The sequence below is a fragment of the Glycine max genome, chromosome 14 (genome assembly GCF_000004515.6).
Source record: "Glycine max cultivar Williams 82 chromosome 14, Glycine_max_v4.0, whole genome shotgun sequence".
Classification (NCBI taxonomy): domain Eukaryota; kingdom Viridiplantae; phylum Streptophyta; class Magnoliopsida; order Fabales; family Fabaceae; genus Glycine; species Glycine max.
Window position 1 is genome coordinate 48,049,957 of NC_038250.2, and position 21,755 is coordinate 48,071,711.

A 21,755-nucleotide genomic window follows, 5' to 3' on the forward strand; every position below is an offset into this window, starting at 1 on the left:
TTCTTTATTTTATTATTTGGTGAGCTTCTTTCTAGACTTGTTTTAGTTTTTAGAGTTGGATTTCACTGGTAGTTTGTTACCTTGTTGCCTTGCTATTATTTATTTACTGTGGCTAAATTACTTTTTGGTCCCTCTATTTATTTATGTTTGCAAATTTCGGTAATTTTAAACCACTATTAAAAAATTTCCTAATTAGTTGCATTCTATATGCCACTATTTAAATTTAAATTTAATAAAAAAATAAATTTTAACATTTAATTGAATGAAGTTAAAAAGCAGCCACTATAATAATTGCTCTGGTTTGTGATCTGATTTGTGATCTGGCAGTTTGGTAAGAACTGAGTGCTCTGGTTTGTGATCACATTCGAAGTCTAGATGAACAAATGCCCTCGCAACTTCTGGAAGTTTCTCTAGCTTTATCTGAAGGCTCTCTCCAATGGCATGTGCTTCTTTTAAGGGTAAATCCTCTGGTAGTTCAATGTCAACCTGTTACCAATAGAAACCAAAATTATAACATAGCCCTGGAAAGTTACGAAGAGAAACCCGTTTCATCTGTGCCTTAAGCAATCAATCAATCATTACAATGTCAAATGAAATAAATATATCAGGGTTACAATCTAATATTTAATACTGCTAGAATTTAACTTTATATGCATACCTTCACAAAATATAGAACGCCAAATGTGTAGGCGCGGACAAGATATGTCAGCTTCTGCAGAACTTCAGGAGGTGCACATTGTCCCACAAGTGAAACTGCAAATTTTTCAATCAAAAACCTGTCATATTTATTTTTCTATATATTAAAAAAATTTACAAAATTTTGGTTCTGTTCTTTAGGTGCTTTGTTTAGTGATCCCTAATCAAAATTGGAATTTCACTTTGGTAATAAAAATTTGCCTTTAAGATAGCATAAGTTATCGAAGCAAAACTCCAATTCTGATTAAAGAATACCAAAAACACTTAAAGAACTACTAGTACATCTAAGTTTTATCCAAACTTAAAAATTTGGAAAGTACTTTGCCTTAAAGGACTGCATCTAAGTTTTACCTGCATTTTCCATCACAGTGCCAGACCAATTTGTAATAGTGTAAATTGAAAGTAAAATAGAACCAACTGGGTCAATCCACCAGTAAAATTTATCACCAAGAACAGCTGCAACTAATCCAATCACATTTGTTACAACATCAAAGTGGTGATCCTGCAAGTTGGCATTTGTAAGATGTTGCAACAGTCTCTTGACTCAATTCATTATTCATAAATCAGTTATTATCAAAAGGGAAGGAGTACAACCATACTATTATCAAAAGGGAAGGAGTACAAACATACATCTGCATAGGCACGGACAATTTTGTTTCCTGAGCTTCTACAATAAAGCCAGAGTGCAAGCTTCACCACCGTTGCAAATATCATAATGGAGTACAACCATACTAGCTGATCAACAGACATCTTCTCAGGAGGATTGTTTTCTATTAGTTGTTGCACAGCCGTGACCAATACTTGAAAGCCTGTAGCAAAATGGATTATATGTAATATTTTTATCTCATATTTCCAAATGAATATGTGCCTTTCCTTGAGCGTATCCTTTAATATAATCTATGCCAAATCATACAGTATTCTGTAAACATTTGTATGTTTGCTTGAATATCTTACAAAGTTAGGTCCATGTTCTCAGATTCCAGTATGATGAAAATATGTATAGTGTAATGAGTAAATAGTCTATGGACTAATAGTGTAAAGTGTTTTTACAGTCATCCAATCACAAATTGCAGTTTGTTGACTTTTATAAGAACTACCTTAAAAGCTACACATATCATGATTCGTTAACAGTGTAAAAACTTTTAAACTGACACTGCGTAGAAATAGGCCAAGTCAATTCAACTCACCAAGTGTCGCCATGACAGCTGCAAAGATAATTATGCCCACTGGCTGCACCCTCAACTTTCCAATTGGGTATTTGTACATATTTATTTCCTTCATTGCAAGGTGGGTAAACCAAAGTATGCCACCAGCCATAAAGTCAAGCAGAGAATCCAACGTTGATGCTGCAACAGCTATTGATCCACTCCTTATAGTCACATAAATCTAGATGTGTATATGAATATTGTTAAACTGAGACACTACAAACATGTACTATACATACAACAAACATTAATTGAGATTATACTATAACAAGTTCAAGTGATATATTGTTAGAACTCTTCATATGAAATTTCACTAGCATGAAGTGTTATAACTAATGGAACCTGAACTTGGTGGCTATTTCAAAAGAAATTCACAACATGCCTTCTATTCAGAACAACTACTTGAAGTTTCATTCATAAATGAATATATACATCTTATGAATATCACCTTCAATGCCAATAATGCTGCATTTGCATAATTAGAAATCTTCATTGCCAGTTCATGTTCAGCTTGTTTTCCAATGTCTTCTACGTCGGCGCAGTCCGATGTTGCTATGGAGTCAACTTCTTCAAATGATTTCAGAGTAGCAAACTGTCTTTCATAATATTCTTTCTCTCCTATAAATATTGAAACATGTCACTTCCAAAAGAGAGAAGTTCATGCTTTTGGACACAGATCATGGTTCTATGACAGAATAAAGCAATCAAGCAGCCCAAAAAATAAATGAAACAATTCCTTCGTTGTTATTGAACATTTTCAAAATTCTTCTATCAAGTATTCAAATTAAATATGCATGATTTTCCCCTTCAGAACACATAACGCAAAGCAGGAAGATGAGTTAATAAGTATTGAATCAAAATAGGGTTTTGGTGAAATTTCACTAAGTATTGCATTTTCCTTGAATCTGTCACTCCCTTGAAACTCCTTCGTTTGATTTATTGGAGTGTATTGGTGATAATGGCTAAAATGAGTGAGACTGACAGAAAAATTGTATGATGAAAATGTGAAACAATCTTACATTGATATAATTAATTTTATGAGCATGATATCAAATTACATGCCATAATCTAATTGAGAGTCACGCAACGTACATTGAATGTAGTAAGAGGTTTTCATTGTATGATTAACACACGCACGCAGGCACACGCACCTTACGACTTTAACTTTCAAGAGAGAAATCAGAGAGAGACCTTGACTTAATTAAGTGGCTGGTAGAGGAGACTTGATGGTCAAACTGAAAGGGAGACTCAGAGTGGAGGCCAGAACGGACCTTATCAGAGTTAAAAGAGTTCCCATCATGGTTCTGGTTCCCCAGTAGTGCCCTTGAACCCCAATTCTCATCCATTCAATCACAGCTAGCACTAGTGCAAGTGGTCAACCATACACCAATGTCCAATAACATATATATATTTACAAGAACTCATAATAACTATAATATTAAACAAGGTTTCTGCTGTTAAATTGAACACTTGATGTACAGCCTTTAGATATTTTTGGTTTGAAAAGTAACTTTAAGAGTATCACACAGCCCTTATAGAACCAGCCATCTTGCTTCGTGGTGCTGTTCATACAAACTCTTGCTCAGAAATTTATTCAAAGTGGAGAATCTTGCCATTTGACCAATTGACAATAACACTAGAGAACAAGCATGCTGAATGCTGCATGCCGCATGCTGGCACTGCAAGGTGTCTTGCAAACGTGGTTGTAGTATACTAATAAAATTTGAAGATTTGACTTGAACTCTTAAGTTTGTGCCCACATGATCTATTTTAAGTTGCAGTTGAACCTAACAACAACGGATGACGAAGTAAAGAGTACTTGATTCTTGCTTAAATAAACATTTTATTTTAATTGGCATTATTTTCATTCATATGATACGTGACATCAATTTAATCCCTTGATAAAAAAAATGACATCAAACCTATCTTTCTAACGTTAAATTGCTCTTGCAGCTTTCTCATTTCTGACAACAAAGTTTGAACATATTTTATGAAAATTGCTAAAACTCCTCGCCATTGGTCGAGGTTACAAGTTAAATTATTCTTTTTTTCTTAATTAATCTAGCATTTTAGAAAATAATGTATAATTATTAATATTGATTAAAAATTAACAGTTAAGATTAAAACAATTTCATATCTTATGCATGTATATGGTTAAATTATAATTTTTATCCTTATAAATATGAAAATATTTAAATTTTATTTATGTAAAAATTTTAATAATTATTTGTTCTCACACCATTGAAATTTTTTTTATCTTAAAAGTATATTTGGATAAATTCAAACTCACTAATAATTAAGTATATAAATGTAATATTTTTACATTAATTATGTATATAATCAATATAAAATATGATAATTTTTTTATAATTATGCATATAATTGATATAAAATGTCCTTTTAGTGAATTCAGACATTAAGATATATTAAAAAATTTATAAAGACAAATTTTAAACATTTTAATATTTATGAGTAAGAACATTTTTACCTTTATTTATTATTTTCTTTATCCCATAATAAATGGCGTTCTAATTTTTTATTTGCAGACAAAAAAACTAATAAATAAATTTAAAAAGTGTAATAATTTTACAAATTAACCTTATTATTAGTATTTCATTAAAAAGTAAACATAATACTTATTAAAAATATTAGTGAAAAAAGTAATCAACTAACATTGTATTGAAAAAACTAAAATAACACTTATTTGGAGACATATTTTAAAAGAGACGAAGCACTTCTCCTCTGGATTGAAATTTCATTGGCTGAAAAAAAATATTCCTTATAGAAGTGTTGATAACATACTTTTCCACACACTCTTTCAACCCTGTTATTGAACAATATCGCATATTTACCCACTAAGATAGATTGGGCACTTATTAGTTGAACCAGTACAAGACCTCAAGTAGGCCCACTAAATACATTGAAAATTAGAGAGATTAAAAATGAATAATAATTATTCACAAAGCATTTAATAATTTTAGAACAGCTGAATATTTCTCTAATTTTAAATGAAATATCAGTATAAATTTTATCATTTACTCGGCTAAATTTTGCCTCATAATGGGCTAGTTCAATCAGCTATCCCATTTTCAAGATTGCATGTATTACATAAGTCACAATTTCAATCATTGATTTTATAAGGCTCATAAACTGAAAATTTTCTTTATGTAGAGATACGCAGCTAATAATACGCGTCAAATTTTGGCGAAAATTAAGAATGCTTGTTTTGAATTAAAAAATGATAAAATTAACTCAAGCATTCTTGAGTTTAACATGCCAAACTAACTCTGGCATTATTGACAACACATAAATTGTCTTTCAAAATATAAACTATAAAGTAATATGGATTAATGAAGTATACCATCAATAAACACTGTCAAAGTTGAAAACGCTCAAACTCAGACATATCAAAACCAAACGGTAGAGCAAGTTTCAACAGTGTCACATTATTGGGTGGCTAAACAAGATCAAGGCAACAAACTAGAAGGTTATCCAATCAGCTCTTGCAAGAGCTCAGTACCTGTGAGCCAGCTTCTCCTTTTCCAGGTAGTTTTGAACATACCTGCATCCATCAAAAGCCATATTAGACACGCAATTTAACCAGACGGGGAGAGAAAGGGTTACTTTTCATGGCAGGATATATTATCCAGCATTTATTTTCACCGCTTCAACTCCACATCTCCAGAGAATTACTGCAGCTAATTTCAATTCAATTACAGCCCCTATTTTACTCATTGACCAATGCTAAGTTAAGAGACTTAACACTAAGCACTAATTAACCCAATACCATAAGGCTCCTCACAAAGCAAAGGCATGGAAAAGGATCATTGTACGCAGCCTTACCCTTGCATATGCAAAGAGGCAGTTTCTGGATTCAAACCTATGCTAAGTTAACAGACTTGTTTCAGGAAAAACACCAAGCCAAATTCAGTTTTTCAACCCTTCTTTGAACTTTTAATAGATAGAAATTGCAAATAGTAGCTGAGGGTACATCAGATTGAGGGAAAGAGATAGTGGAATAGAAAGACATACATTACACTAGTTGTAATTGTTTAAATTTTAAAATAGGGTGAAATGGAATGAACCTATTGATTCCACCCAAAACCTTTTTTTTCCCTCCATTTTTTGCTTCATAAGTTAAAGGTGATGTCCAACAAAACTTGCACAATCGCATTGTTAATAGTAACATTTAGCACCAATGTTGTTAAGATCACAATCTTCCTCAAAGGATTGCACAATCTTCACTTTTGTGTGGGAGCTTCAATCCAATTATTGGCACCAACTTAAATTGGAGAGAAAATTATATGATCATCGGGCAAGCTTATCAAACCACTGAATGGGGCGGTTTTCATAAATCTAAACAACCTGCCATTTAAGTGGCAGGGCAGAATAACTCATTTCCCAGAAAAAAATCCTATCCTCAAAAAAATATAAACTTTGTATTTAATTAGGTAGAATCTTATTATGTGTTTTTTATCCTCCCCTTCCTATCTCAATCTCAACAACCTTGTATCCTGCCAATTTGTAGGCACAATGTAGGTTTAAAATAGACCTAGGCTTCAATGGTTTCTGCAACAACCAAAGCCACTAATCTCCAACGACACCAACAAAAACATCAAGGAAAAACATACAAAGCAAAACACAGCCATACCAGCACATTACACTTTCTTGACACACACATGCCAAGTCCATTAAGCATATTAGTGAAGCCCAGTATACATATTTGTGGATTTCGATAAGAAACTTAACCAAAAAGAAAAACTGAAATGAATGACTCAATGACCTAGTCACCTAATATTTCCTCTAACACAAAACAAAAGGGAAAAAAAAAAATTCTTAACACCTGAAGAGGTCACCAATCCATTGAAAAGTACATCAAACTCAATAGAATAATCAACTAATTCAGTATTTTTCAGAACAGATTCGCTCCCTTTTCCCTAACAAATCAAAACACAATGGAGAGGATCCATATCCCTTTCAACCAGATCAATTCCGGTCATCTTATTTCCAAAATCAACAACAAAACGTAGAATTGCTTTTGATCGAATTTACAACCACAAGCAGCATATACACACATAACCATCGCGTAAAACAGAGATGAATCGAAACCTTAATTCAGAAGAGAGAGAGAGAGAGAGAGAGAGAGAGTTACGCGTAGGTGCCGACGAGGGGACCGAGCAAAAGAGTGGCGCTGATCCAATTCTCGGAGACCTTGTGGTGAATCTTCGTGGGCAAGTCCTTCCAGAGACCCGGCATAATCTTTTGCTGGAAAGGGGAAAGCGCGTAGATCACTGATTTCACCGGCACAACCTGTTTCCCCATCTTCTTCTTCGATACCGCAAAACCAACCACGCAACGCAAACCAATGCGAAATCTGAGATGAAATCTGAGGAAATGGGATATGAACCCTAATTTCTAGTTTGTTCGGTTGGGATTGGAATTGGATCTTCTCTCTGTGCCTATTCCAGTCCAATACGACTGCGTTACACGATTGCCCGGCTCCCAAATGCTCCACGTCACGGTTTATTTAGAAAAGTGTGGAACAAGTGTCATGGACTTATGGTTTTTTTTTTTCGTTTTAATTATGTAAGTGTTTTTAGCTCGTGTGAAATATAAAAATATAAATTAGAAAATGTTAAATCATTGTTTTATAAAAAAATTAGTAAAATATATGTAATTAATTATTGGAAAAGTTGACAATAATATGGATTAGGCAACTATGTTTGGTTCAATTGTTAATAATTAGATTCATAAGAAAATAAATAGTTGATTCTTTTTTTCTATTTGAAGAGATAAAACAAATGAATAGGTGACATAATTTTTGTTATTATTAATAAAATGAAAAAAAAAATAATGCGAGTTTCATATCAAATGGGAGAGTTAAATAAACAAAATATCTTTGGTTCAACTTATTTAGAAAGTTAGTTTTTTTTTTTCTTTTAAAAATGATTTTTTATTTATTTAAATTTAAGTTAAACCTTTCATGTATGAAACAACTAAATCGACACAATTAGAAAAAAAATGTCTCTGTTTCAATCATTGGTCCTATTTTCAAATCACCGTTTCATGTATGAAACAACCAAAATAGGATAAATTCAACAGAAATAAAGTAGCATACGTATCTTAGATATGCAGTGTATTATTGTGCTGTCATTGTCACGGACAGCCAAAAAAATACTAATATAATGATGATACATCAACTCACCTTAATTATTGAGCCTACTTAGTTATAATTAAAGCAGACTTAATCATCTTTATATGGTGTTTAAATGTGGTTTGGCATAAGGATTGATGAAGAATATGGTGGTGGCTAGGGATATGATGGCCCCATGATGGACTTGCAGAAATCTAGAATAGTTCCACTTTACAAAGACATGTGTTATAAGTCAAGCCTAAAGAAGATTAGTTTGGCTTAGTAGAGCTACGGACAACAACATCCACGTCTACTACATTAACCTCAATGGCCCCTACCAACGTTAGACATTATCCTTAAGATATGGCCATTATAACAAAGGGTAGTGTTATTGTGCTCAAGAAATTACATATATTTTGATTTCACATTTGAATTCTGAATTAGTAACTGTTTTAATATTTGGAGGAATACTTGTTGGAAGAGTTTCGTTATTAATAGTTATCTTGCTCAACTCAAGCAAAGTGTTATTAATACTTCAATTTCGAGTTTGAATTTTGGACACGTGTACTTTAAATATTTGAGTGAAAAATTTTATCATTAATAGTCATCTTGCTCAAACTCAAGCAATAATGCATCCAACATTGGATACATGTGATTATATATATATTAAAAAAAACCTCTCACATCAAACACTTTTTTCCATTCAGTAATAACCAACAATAATCAGTTTATAAGTCCCAGCAGACACTACAAATATATATACTAATCAATCGGTCAAAATATAATAATAATGAAATTCTCCTAGTTTTACAAGTCTGTTGATACAATTGATTGTGGCAATGAATATCTGCACCCCCTCCCGTTTTTCTTCCCATCTTTTTGTGAAGTTTTCTTGTTGCTGCTTTGCAGAATTTACATGCAGGAACTGACATCAAATGCGACTACGATTCTCAATGTAGACACACGCTATTGGTCAGTTTTGGCCCGCTTCATTTAATTGGAGTTGAATGTAGAGGGACTACCACTGAGTTGAGGGCTATCTTCTCTAAAATTGGAATTCAGCATAGCAAGTTCTCTTAGTTGTTGCCTTTTGTGGAGATCCTGTGACTCATCCTGCACATGAAATGGAGGAGAATCAGAAATACTTTTATACAGCACAAGAATTTATCTACCCTTAATGTCTCTTTGCTAATTGATTTGCAACTTGACTCATGGAACATTTTGCTCCAAACAAAACCCACTTTTCTACATATTTCTGTCTATATGGTGCACCTAATTTATTAGCATATAAATTTAAGTAAACACTTCAGTGGTTTGATTATCTTCAATGTTTTGCAGAATAGAATGGTAAATAAACAAAAGAACAGTGGGAAGGAAATAAAGTTTTTTGATAACCTGACAATTCTTATTTTTTAAATTTTATTAATTGCCACTATAAAGGAAAACAAAATAATATTAACAACACCTTGCATAAAATGTCTAGTGAGAAAAGTAGACTCAAAATATCTCGGTAGTAAGTAATATTCTGAGTTTTAAAACTATAAAGAGATACCATGGGTTTGAGTAGCTCTTCTATGATCTCTTGTGCTTGCCTCAGCCTTATATCAACAACATTGACAGGTAATTCGGCCTCAATCAAAACGTGCAGTGGTTCATTCAAGTGCTCATAGCCTGGCCTTCCCCTTAACAACTCTTCCTTTGGATTATAGAAGATAGAGTGAAGTTAATGGTTACAATTAGTATATATAGTATATATAGTCAGAAAGAAAATAAGAAAAAAAAAAGACACTCAACAAATTGAAAGGAGAAGCAACTACGACAATAAATTAGGTTCTTAGGATTTGCAACTTTCAAGACAATCCACTAAAGAAGAGATGATACCTTATCTAGTTCTTTTATTGAACCTTTCCCTCTGATAAATACACGGCAACCTGTGGTAGCCTCCACTCGCTTCAGTGAATTGCCCCTAGGGCCAAGAAGCCGTCCAACTAAATTGAACTGAAATTTAAGCTAGGCTTAGTGTCTCAATGCTCAGTACAACACCATAAAACTATTAGAACAATGCATGGTATAAATCTTCATCAGGATACAGCAAAATGCATTAAAATGTTCTACATATCTTCTTACATTTGGATAGCTATCATTAGCAATATCCAAGCGCAATGTCCTCTTCACAATGTGAGAGCTTGGGACACCTGGTGATGTTTGCCAATCAACGTTTAGTCCTTGTACTCCTGCTAACCCCTGATGTAAGATTGGACTTAACTTAGAAAATGAGATGACTAAAGGTAAAAAAGATTTAAAAAGAAGAAGAAGAAGAAGAAAGGATGAATGAAATGGAAGAGGAATAGTGAAATGTGATAGAAAGAAAACAAGTTGTAGCTGCTCTGTTTCAACAGAAACAGATTGAGGAAACTGGTGGAATTTCACAAATATAGACACATCATTAATGTCATCAACTAATAACTCCAAAAGTTTAAACTGAAAGATGAAGTTATATGCCTCCTCCCATAAGAGATCATAGTTAATGCATAGTTTCATGTACCTTGTACCAAAATTTAACATTTTATTAAAAGAATGGGGTAGTAAGGATCAAACTCTAGATCACTTGGTTATAGAGGCTTTAATACCTTGTCATGAATTTAAGTATTCCAAAAGCTTAAATTGTTAGATGAAGAGAGAAAACAAAAGAATGGTCTTTATACACAGTGGAAAACAGATAATCTGAGCATCTAAGTACCTGAAGTTTTGATATGCTAAGAAATAGATTTTCTAACAATACTGGATGGTTTATAGATTAACATTGAAGCAAGAAAAGTTGGAATGAAGCATGGAAGAGAGCTGGAGAGTGATCTATTAAACAGAAGTATAGAACAGAAATATAAAGTACTTACTTCATGTGACAAGCTGTTCCAGCCTGTAAAATTAGGTTGTATGTCTAAAGAAGGCATAAGATTGGGTTTGGGGCTTCCAAACTGCACTCTGTCATAGTCACTAAGCCCTTGGTTCTGCATCAATCCATTCTTTCCAGAAACCCTTAAAATCTCTGATAATAAAGTTACACTGAATATGAGAACAACTATAAAGAATGAGACCTTCCTGCTGCAAACTGTGAAATATGAACAGGAAGGGTACTAGCAAACATATACAATTCAAACCATGACTATGAAAACAAAATGTCCTAGCAACTATAAATATTTCTGTCACTTGAAGTTTACTCTACTCATTCAAAACAATATGCATAATTTATTTCTTTTCTATAGTGGACTGGAGTGTATCTTCAACTCAACAAAACATTTTGTTCATTGTTTGGAAAAGAATAGAGATAATCATACAGATACTAAGATACATATCGTTGTGTAGAGTAATTCGTATTGCCATAATATTTAGGACCTTTTAAGGATTTTTCCTCCCTGCATTTGGTTCTTTGTTGTTTTTCGGTTATCCGAAACTCACCAACTAAGATGATTGATTCCTTTTCATGAGTTTATCAACAGATAAGAATTCTATAGAACAAAGTTTGATACGGTCACATATAGGAGACTAATCTGGTTTCCAGTTACGTACTTGTATTTTGTTCAACAATAAAGACTTCTAATTCCGTTAACAATTATTAGTGATGACAGAGCTAAGCATCAATCAGTAAATTGAAATGAAATCCTACTATACTTCAACCGGGTGACAAGGTCATAACTTGACAATTCAGAGCAATTTGAAGGAGTTTATAGTAGACCTCAAGACAAAAGGAAAATGAGATACTAGTCCAAGTAACCAGAAAACTGGGTTCATGACTAGGACCAATCCACCTGAAACAAGAGGTGAGATCAGTTGAAACCAACAGAACAACCAAAGGAGGAAACTCTCAACAACAGAAACCTTCGAAGGTTTTAAAAAACAGCCTGCAACTGCATATTCGACCGCAACATCAAGGTTTTGTTTTTTTTTTTTTTTTTACTTTTTGTGACCTCAATTGCAACCATATCAATTATATTTGTCAAGGATAGTGACAAAACCGCAATTTCTGGCAATGTCAAGGATCATGACAAAACCGTGATTGCAACTACTATTTAAAACCTTATGATACATAGATTTAGAATAGCCAACCTTGATTTAAGAGCCTGGTACACAAGGGTAGGACTTGCATGAAAGGTCCAAGCTTCTGGTGTTCTGCTAGCAGCTCCGTTAAGTACTGACTATAAAAACGTGAATAAGAACATCCACCCAGAAGTTAATTGAAATCCTGACACCAAACATATACGTATACATATAACATAGCATATAACATAGGTACCTAAAAAGTCACAATTTTCAGTTTCACTATAAATAACAGAAGAAGAATCACCCCCCAATCCATTTACCTTTCAACCTCAAAATTGCTTCTCATGTTTATGTTTGGTGAATTGGCCCTTGCTGTTGAAGGTGAGGAGATCTGATTGTACAAACCAGACATCAATTCTACAAGAATAAGGGCTGCAAGTTTTGCACAGAAAGACTAGAGAAAATTCAAGGTAGCAAGAGAGAAATAAAGGGTTGATTGAGATGGGGTTTGGCCTCAAAGATCCTATTAAAAAAAACACAGAATCACCTCCCTTATGTTTGAAAGGAAGAAAGAGCAAATGGTAATGAAAGAAGGAAAGGTACAAAAACTAGTAATATAGATAGATGGAGGGCCACCTTCTGTTGCTCAGTAGTGAAAGCAAGCGTTAAAGGGTGTCTCTCAATCCTACTATCTATCCCTCTCAGGGTGTGTTTTAATTGTTGTTGTGTTGACTTCTGTTGCATATGCAATGTTCTATCATTACTCCGGATTAACGAGTAGTTTGAAGTTCAAGTCATTATTATGCAGATGCGATAAATACTTTTAAGGAGAATTTGTTGTTCATAATAGTGATCTCACAAGGCCGAAATATGATTGCCATCTATAAAAGATATATGTCTATATGTCTAGATAAATTAAAAAATGTTCCTCTAAGTTGTTTTTCTTGATTTGAGTAAATAATTACATCCTTATTCAATCACAAATTGATATACTACATGATAACTTTTTTTTACATTTTTCTTTCCCACATGTTTTTTTTTAGACAATCTTGTTCAAAACAAACTTAAACACTAGATGTGAGCACCCTCTTCTAACAAGGATTTAAACTTTGACTCACCATGTTGTGAGGAAACTAGCCCCTTCTACTAAATCTAGTCCCCTTTGGTTACTACATAAGTTATTGGCTTTTACTATGATTTCTTAAAAAATATATCTAGTATGGTTTGTGAATAATTGTGACGACAATGTATAAAAATTATTTTTTTTTGCAAATAAATAATTTTCCAATCAAGAGAGGGAGGATATATAGTCAAAGAAAGACATGAAACTTGAAAGCACTCCAAATCTTCACTACAATTTTCAAGAGCAGAAGGCAAAGAGGCCAATCCTTGGGTGATATGACCATGAGACTTCTCAACTAGAGAGAATGGTAATTAAAATGCCAAAGCGATCATTGAAATGCTGAAGCAGTCATGCACGCTCCAATAAGGGTGCGTGGAGGTGGATTCGCTTCAATAAGTAACAAAGAAGAAGCATAGAGAGGGTACCCCAATGACCAATGTGGGTCAATGGCACTAGATCATGATCTCGTACACTATTTGAAACCAATCACCCTCATGTTTCACACTTACATACATAACATAGCATAAATGATGACAATCAAATCCCTGCAAGCAGGTATTATTGTTAGTGGGAGGAATGCTAGTGATATTTTTTTTAATATTTTATTTATGATTTGATTAAAATTTATTAAAAATCGTCAATTTTATTTTTAAATAAAAAGAGAAAATTATTAAATAAAAAGTAAAATATAGGTAATTTTTAATAAAATTTAAGTGATCATAAGAGAATGTTAGAAAGAAGATATGAGAGAGAGTGTTGCTCATATTTTTTTGGTTAGTATTGGTCTCTTTCAAAAGTTCCACTAGTTATTTATATTCACCGGCAAGCAATCAAAATAATCATAATATCTTTCCAACAACCTCCAAAACTAGCAGCAAGCTTCATCACTTCCTCTGCCCTTAGCAAATAAAATTTATAGAATAATCAAGGGAAGAAATTAAGTGACTACTATTAATCTACAAGATATCTTCATTCAAGTGGTATTGTGGTAAGGAATTTTAGTGCTTTTTTTAATTATAAATGAAAAAAATAAGTATTGAACCATTAAATATAAATCTACCAATTCAGTTCAAATGACTTGACGGTGAAGTATAATTTTCAGATACGGAGGGTAAAACAGAGAAATGGCTTACATCAATCTTGACAGCTTAATTGCTATTATTGATTGATTACTAAAATCAACTTGATTACATTTGTTTGAAATATCATATGATAATTGTTTTTTAAACCACCCTTTGCCCCATTTCTTGTCTTACTCGAACCAACCCTACTGACATACCAGAACAATACTCTTCTGATTGAAACTTTATAGGTTTCATCACTGGGACAACACACACACAAACACATTTTATATCTATTTGTAGATAAAAAAAAAAATTAATCATAAATGTGTTTTTATTTTATGTTTTATCAAAAAATTCATGAAAATATTTTTCATGGAATTTTAAGAAAACAATTTGACATTTTTTATTTTTTATTTTTCTTAATTTAATTCCAACACACGAATAATATATTAATCATTTCTAAATTTGCTGTGATTTAATCATGAATTAAATTTAATGCCAAGAAGGCATGCTCAGAGACTTGGAGAGATCTTTTCTTTTTATTTCTTTTCCTTTTCATATATGATAGTACATATTCTAAAAATATCTAAATATGCCATGTTTATAATATCATGTTATAATATATTATTTATTCCTAAATTTGTTGTCATCTAGTGTCATGAAATAAATTTAATGCCAAGAAGGCATGGTTAGAAACATTTTTTCTTTCTTTTCCTTTTCATATTAGGATAGATGTTTTAACAATCTAGATATATGTCATGTTAACAAATATCAAGTTCCAATAAATCTCAGAGTAGAAGGTAGAGGAGTAAGGGGGAAGATAGAGGGAAGCATAGGATTCCTAGGACTCTGAGATGTGCTTGCAGTTGCAGAAAATGAATGGCAACGTGCATGTTGGGACAGGGTCAGGGACGAGAACTTTGTCAAGCAAATAAAGCCATATGAAAGGTCACAATTATGAGTCATGGGCTTCGAAATTCTAATTCAGTTTTCTTTTCTAAAAATTTTTCAAAAAAATTTCCATGTTTTGTATAAATTTTAAATAGGTAAAATACATTTGAGTGATTTTCTCTCCCATTCTTTTCTCGTGTGTGCGTGAACTGTGAAGAGAAAAACAGTTTGAGCGTTGTTATGACAGCCACAGCATGTAAATTCTACATATTTTTTATGTTTTTTTAACGGACTCAAAAGTCACATCAATCACCATTATATAGTTTTCTTTGGTTGAAAAACCATCTTATTCAATAAGTTAAGCAATATATAATTGAAAAAAATTCATAATTTTAATGACTTAAAAGTTTTGAAAAAATCATACTGAGTTTACTTATTTGATGGAATTTTCTCTGATGCTTTACACTTTTATATTTTCCAACACTTCTTTTACAAAATTAATTAAACATAAATATTAAATTTAAATATGTTTGTGATATTTGATTTAAAAAGTCAATGACATTGTCACTGGTTAACCGATTAATAGAGAAATCTTAATGGCAAGATCAAAAACAATTTTTTTTTAAATACCAGACAGAAAAATGAAAAAAAAAAACTATGAAAATCAAAAATAAAAATCATATAGAAAACACAAACATATTTTAGTATAAATATCATCTGCATATTGCTAAATTACATTAAAAAAATGCTACCCGACAACTATTCTAGTATGGAGATTAATTGGGTGATAACTTCAAGAACTTTTGACAACAATACCATCTTGTCTAATAATCAGAGTTGCATTGTTCATACCATATATTTCTTCTCTTGAAAATCAAGACCAGGTAGATCTACCTCATTTGCAACTAGCTAACTTTTTGCGTACTCATTGTAGCATTGTATTCACTTGTCTGCAAAAGGAAAAATATTAAAATATGTAGACAAATTGCAAACACATCACCCATCAGTCATGTCCAGAAAGAACAACCTGGCTATAGTTTTCTAATTTCTAGTTAAGACTAACATGGATGCAATTGCAAGAGTTGCAACAATAAGAAAAATTAAATTAGCAAGAGTAGCAATTCAGAGCATGTATAACAAATCCATCCTTAAATCCTTATTGAAGAACTTTTTTCTTTGGGAAAAGTTTAACCAACAACTTCATAATAGATAATGTTTCACTTAACATTGTAATCTGAGGCATAAGAATTGTGCCTAGAAAAAGGATATAGAATTTTACCTGGAGAATATTTAGGACCCTCCTTTATAAATTGTGTAGCATGATCTTTTAACTTATATTTGTAGTGAATCTCAGTGAAGTTTGGCAAACTTTTGAGTATATATTTTAAGTTTTCTAGCAGTACTTGTTCTCCATCCTTGCTAGTTCCTTCTTGACCATAATCATCATATTCACATTCAAAAGCAAAAACTTTCTCTAATTTAGAGCACCCTTGTATCGTCAAAAATGTTAGACAGGGAAAATGACCCACCACAAAATTATAAAAAAGGCATTTCAACTTATTGCACTCTTGAACTTTAACTTCGTAGAGTTTTGGGAAGCATACTTGTTGGGAACAAGTATATAGGCTTTTGAGTTCCTGTGCATCACTTGAATCAAATATTTGTTCTAATTCCTCACAGTTCAATATATCCAGTTCCCTTAACATTGGTAAGCTTCTAACAATGGCAGGGGAGAAAATGGTTTTCAATTTTGGACATCCATACACACGAATAATTTCAAGCATTTGAAGGCTTAGAAAATTTGTGGGGCCCTTCCATATGAACTTGAGCTCAGGTAGATTAGTCAAGTCAAGAATAGATAGATCCAAGTTTAAGGGAACTTGCACTCCATTGATCCCAAGTTCTACCATTTGGAATTGAAAAAGACCTTTTACTCCAAGATGAGACAAATCAAGGTATCTAGATTTGAGGACAACTTTAAGTTCTGAGGAAAACATTTGATCGCCTAAATGGTTGAATGTGGTGGCAACCAGCCATAGTATTTCATTCTCCTATATATAAAACAGAATTCACTGTTAGTCTTTTACATGTGATGATTCAATTAAACGGTACAACGATGCACAAGTCGTTTAAACAGAAAATAGCCGTCAAGAATAAAATTAATGTAAAACAAATAACTACGTAATGTTTTAAAATTAAAGTGTTAATTGTAAAGTACAAAGAATGTAATTGTTAGCTTATTACAAAAGGTGTTGATATTTGTACACCTTTCAATTAAAAACACTCCAGATATCATTTTTTTTAATTTCTCTCTTCTTAGTGTATCATATCATCAAACATATCAATCTCTTTTCTATCTTTTCTCCCAGTATCTCTGTGTATACACTCAAAAGATGCCTAAAAATCATTTTTGTACTACAAAAAGTAGGTAATTTTTCCGAAAAATTTTCATGTACTTTTTAATTATAAATTATATTCACCATTCACATTTTATATTGAAAAAAAATCACATGATCAATTGTTGTTTTGATCAATATTTAACTATTTTTCACTTACCTTGCTTCGCAAGGAATTTTTCTTTTCGAAATTAACCTTTTGTGGGAAAAATAAAACTCGGTTAATTATTCATAAATACACCACATTTTTTCTGTAAACTAACATCTTATACAACAATGCATAAAACTGATACATCATCAAGCCTGAAAATAGTAGTTTATCCTCTAATCATAAGTGGCATAATTTAGCTTAACTCCAAGAGAATGCAAGGATTAAGAAACATTAACTATATATTTTTTTTTGTAAATGAAAAAAAAAATGTTCATTTTTTGGCGTAGTTTAATTATGTGCTACTAAAGAAATCATATTTTTTAAATTAAATAAAACATTTACCATTCCAGTTGTGTCTTGCTGTAGATCTGAATCAATCATTGCCTTATGCATAGGAAAATTAGACAATCTTGGACACTCAGTGCAGTCTAACCTTTTCAAATTTGGCAAACATGTATGGCAGTAATCAAACCAAATTCCAACGAGGTTTGGTAATGAACCCAACCAAAGAGTATACAAATTTATGTCAATATTAGTCTGATGGTGACTCTGGTGTTGGTACACTGAAAGATGGTGTTCCTTTTCACTACCAAATACATGCTTCAACTCGTTGCAATCTCGAATCCCCAGTTCTTCCAAACTTACTAGCCTTCGTGCAAAATACATAGGGAGTATATATTCCAATCTGTCACATCCATATATAACAAGTCTCCTTAATTTTGGGAGCATCAAAGAGGTATGACCTTGACTGCTAACATAGTCAACATACCCTTCTTCAACTTCTTTTATTATGTGCATCAATTCACTGCAGTAAGATATTTCTAGATTCTCTAGCACCTCTAGAGTTTGGACAATGGATGGCATGAAGAGGGAAGTTAGCATTGGGCACCTTTCTATTCTCAAGACCTTGAGACAACATAGCTTTGAGTTCCTTGGAAACACTTCTTTTAGGCTATCCATATCATACAAGCCTAAGGTAACTAGGCAAGAGAACACATTGGTGTTGGTAATGATAGTATTGTCAAAGATGCATTCTATCTCTGGACAAAATTTGAGTATTAGAACAATCAATTGATTCATGCCTTCTGGATCTCTAAAGGATGGTATTACATTTTCGTAACCTCCGCGAAGGCGCTCCAAATGAAGGTACTCTGCTCTTAAAAAGAGATCCTTAATTGGTAATGATATAAAACTTTGAGCAGAGGCATTAAAACCATCAATGCATAAAGCTCTACCAAGTCTATGCTCTTCCAAAATGTCAGTCTGCTGGTGTAGTGGGTATGATTCAGCATGATGTTGTATTATAACATACCTCCGCAATCTTGAGAAAGAAACATTATGCGGGAATTCCTTTACATGTGGGTATAAATGCAAATACAATTCTTGTAGCTGCAAACATCCTCCTATAACTTTGTAAGCATTATTGTTTACAATCTGACATTTGTACAAATCTAGAAGCTTCAATTTCTTTAATGCTACAATTCCATTAGGCAACTCATCAAAACAAGAACCACGCAAGTCAAGAATCTCCAGTGATTGTAGTCTTTCCAAAATGGAGATGTCACCTAATTCATAACCTCTTAAGCATAGAGTATGGAGATTTTTTAATGACTCAATTGACTGTGGCAGTGACAAAGTGTACCGTCTCTCAAACCTAGACAACTTCAACTTATAGCTAGATGTTAAGAATGCCAGGATTTTAAGCATTTTCATCCTTTCAAAATACACATTTGATACTTCAAAGTTGACCTTTGAAGAATGAAGTAAGAGAATTTGAAGGGTTGGGCAATTCAATTGATCATCAAGAAGTTGACCATTTTTCAAATCCCATAAGGATATTGCTTTCTTGTCTTGTATGGTTTCATCCTCTACCAACATTCTTGGATCCGTTGCAGTACTAGCCAAAATTGGTTGACCCCTTTCAGATGCTATCCACAAGGCCACATCACGAACTATATCATGCATTTTCACCTTCTCTTTATTACTGGTGTGCATCAGCAAACAAGAATCTCTTAGGATGTTAACGGCTACATGCATCTCCCTCCTCACTTTCTCCATTGTTCCAAAAGTCCCAAATGGCTCCAGTCCCCTTCTAAATCGAAATAAATCTTCCAAATCAATTTCATGATTCTCAGGAAATATAGAACACAACAACAACAAGGACTTGGCAAATTGATTTGTCAAATTATCATAACTTAATTTAAGACAAACATGAGGACTTGTTAAACCGTTTGGAATATCCAATGGTATTGAATCTTCTAGTCTTGACAATGCTGACTCCCACTCTTCAAAAGTTTTCCCCCTTAGCGTGCTTCCCACCGTCACAATTGCAATAGGCAATCCCTTACATTCATTAACAATATTTCTTGCCACGACTTTCAAAGCATCAAGGGAGTCATCAGTTATGTTTGCATGCAATTTGAACAAAGCCCAAGGTTCCTCTCCAGTTAAGAGATTGAGCTCAATTATACTTTGGCACTGCATAGAAGTGCATACTTGTCTGCTCCGAGTTGTTAGGAGTACTTCACAACCTTTGTTGTTTTCATTGAGTGGAATACCTATAGCTTCAAAGTCTAGCTTTCCCCATACACCATCCAAGATTACAAGAGTTGTGCCTTTTCTTAATCTCTCTGATAGCCTTCGTGCTTTACCTATGTTTGAGTCCTCCCTTAACTTGAAATCTAACTGATCAGCAATTTGTTCTTGGATGCTTCTAATATTTGGAGTTTGAGAGACAGTTACCATTACAACCTTCTCAAAAAGTTGTAAATCCTCAGCTTTCTTACCCACCTCTTTTGTCAAAGTAGTTTTTCCCGAGCCCCCTATTCCACATAGTCCAATCATGCAAACACTTTTATCTTTTAATGCTTCCAAAAGCTTGTTGTAAGTTGATTCTATAGATTTGAAAAGAACAAAATTTTTGGAAGAATAGTACTTCATGCCTTGAAGTTCGGTAAGCCTAGAAAATGGCTCAAACTTGATGTTACCATTGAGTTGAGTCATTTTCTCTGTTTTTCTTGCTATTTCTTTTGCTAGAAAATATTGGCATCTCCTACTGAAATAGCACTTGCTTACTTCTGAAATTCTTCCTTCCAGCAGTTGTACTTCTTCTAGGACTTTCTCAGCATCTTTAAGCCACTTTTCAACCATTGGCTCAATTTTTTCATTCCTTTTAGTGGCTTCTCTAACTTGTTTCTTCATGTTGTCTTGGGTCAATTCCAATTCTTCTTTGGCTTTTCTAAGATTCCTAGCAAAGTTGTTGAAACAACACAAGTATCCAGCATGGTGTAAAATTGGATCTACTGCATATTCTACCATCTTTGCTACGATGGAAAGAACGAAATCCTCCATTTGAAATAACACAGTCCTAAGCATGAAAAGAGTTTTATAACTTTTTAATTACCTAAGAAATATTATGTTATGTAAACTACTGCGTGATGATATAATTTTCCAACTTCATAACAGTCAATGCAAATACATTATTATAATTACTCTTCATTGGATAAACTTTATAAATACAATGTTTAACTTAATATTGTTACTTTTTAGTGTATGCATTATTTTCCTTTTTAATATATAAAGATAAAGATATGTTTTACTAGATTTGGTCTTCAAAATAAAAGAGATGAAAGCTGTCATGGTTCCTTAAGCTGTCATGGTTCCTTCATTCTTCCATTTCACACTTTTATAACCACATGATCTTAATTGTAACGGAATTTTGGGTACAAGTAAATATTTTTGGCCAATTAGATTTTAAAGGATTTCCTTATTTGTGTTATCTTCTTACCTTTCTTCCTATTTTATTCTTCCTTTTTCTTTTAATTTTGTTTGTAAAAATGTTGCATTATTACGGTTTGGGTGAGTTTCTTTTTTCTTTCAATTATAATTGTTGGGTTTAATTTGTATTTTATATACATTGATTTGTATTTTTATTACTAATTTCATCTAGAGCTTTCGTCATATGATTTGAGATCACTTTAGATGAATAGTTAATCTCATTTTTATTTATTTTTTTATAATAATTTTGTTTTTCTTCACCCTATTTTTTTCATTAGATA

General features: G+C 32.7%; 4 protein-coding genes across 7 annotated transcripts; all 4 read right to left on the bottom strand.

Annotated features, from left to right (window-relative positions):
• Window positions 1-184: 184 nt before the first annotated feature.
• On the bottom strand, window positions 185-3,705 carry LOC100802103 (metal tolerance protein 4). 4 transcript variants are annotated; one of them, XM_003544292.4, is made up of 7 exons: window positions 3,099-3,705; window positions 2,350-2,521; window positions 1,884-2,082; window positions 1,327-1,505; window positions 1,048-1,198; window positions 659-753; window positions 185-486 (listed from the first exon to the last, which is right to left on the bottom strand). In XM_003544292.4, exons 1-7 carry the CDS (start codon window positions 3,245-3,247, stop codon window positions 283-285), a joined length of 1,149 nt encoding a protein of 382 aa, XP_003544340.1. In that variant the 5' UTR covers window positions 3,248-3,705; the 3' UTR covers window positions 185-282. The 4 variants fall into 4 exon arrangements, with proteins under 4 accessions (XP_003544340.1, XP_040864790.1, XP_040864788.1 ...); XM_041008856.1 differs by having other exon boundaries at window positions 2,350-2,519; window positions 3,173-3,690; XM_041008854.1 differs by having other exon boundaries at window positions 2,350-2,519; window positions 3,093-3,690.
• A 1,522-nt stretch (window positions 3,706-5,227) lies between these two features.
• On the bottom strand, window positions 5,228-7,480 carry LOC100779432 (cytochrome b-c1 complex subunit 8). The gene is made up of 2 exons (XM_003544897.5): window positions 7,054-7,480; window positions 5,228-5,463 (listed from the first exon to the last, which is right to left on the bottom strand). Exons 1-2 carry the CDS (start codon window positions 7,221-7,223, stop codon window positions 5,415-5,417), a joined length of 219 nt encoding a protein of 72 aa, XP_003544945.1. The 5' UTR covers window positions 7,224-7,480; the 3' UTR covers window positions 5,228-5,414.
• Window positions 7,481-8,714: 1,234 nt separating this feature from the next.
• Window positions 8,715-12,907, bottom strand: LOC100778904 (KH domain-containing protein At3g08620). Its single transcript, XM_041008860.1, has 8 exons — window positions 12,709-12,907; window positions 12,393-12,463; window positions 12,139-12,227; window positions 10,929-11,080; window positions 10,162-10,278; window positions 9,916-10,032; window positions 9,587-9,730; window positions 8,715-9,147 (listed from the first exon to the last, which is right to left on the bottom strand). Exons 1-8 carry the CDS (start codon window positions 12,814-12,816, stop codon window positions 9,028-9,030), a joined length of 918 nt encoding a protein of 305 aa, XP_040864794.1. The 5' UTR covers window positions 12,817-12,907; the 3' UTR covers window positions 8,715-9,027.
• Window positions 12,908-15,731: 2,824 nt separating this feature from the next.
• On the bottom strand, window positions 15,732-21,050 carry LOC102670229 (disease resistance protein At4g27190). Its single transcript, XM_014766630.2, has 3 exons — window positions 18,040-21,050; window positions 16,430-17,201; window positions 15,732-16,100 (listed from the first exon to the last, which is right to left on the bottom strand). The coding sequence occupies exons 1-3, from the start codon at window positions 21,046-21,048 to the stop codon at window positions 16,093-16,095; spliced, it is 3,789 nt and encodes a 1,262-aa protein (XP_014622116.1). The 5' UTR covers window positions 21,049-21,050; the 3' UTR covers window positions 15,732-16,092.
• Window positions 21,051-21,755: the final 705 nt, after the last annotated feature.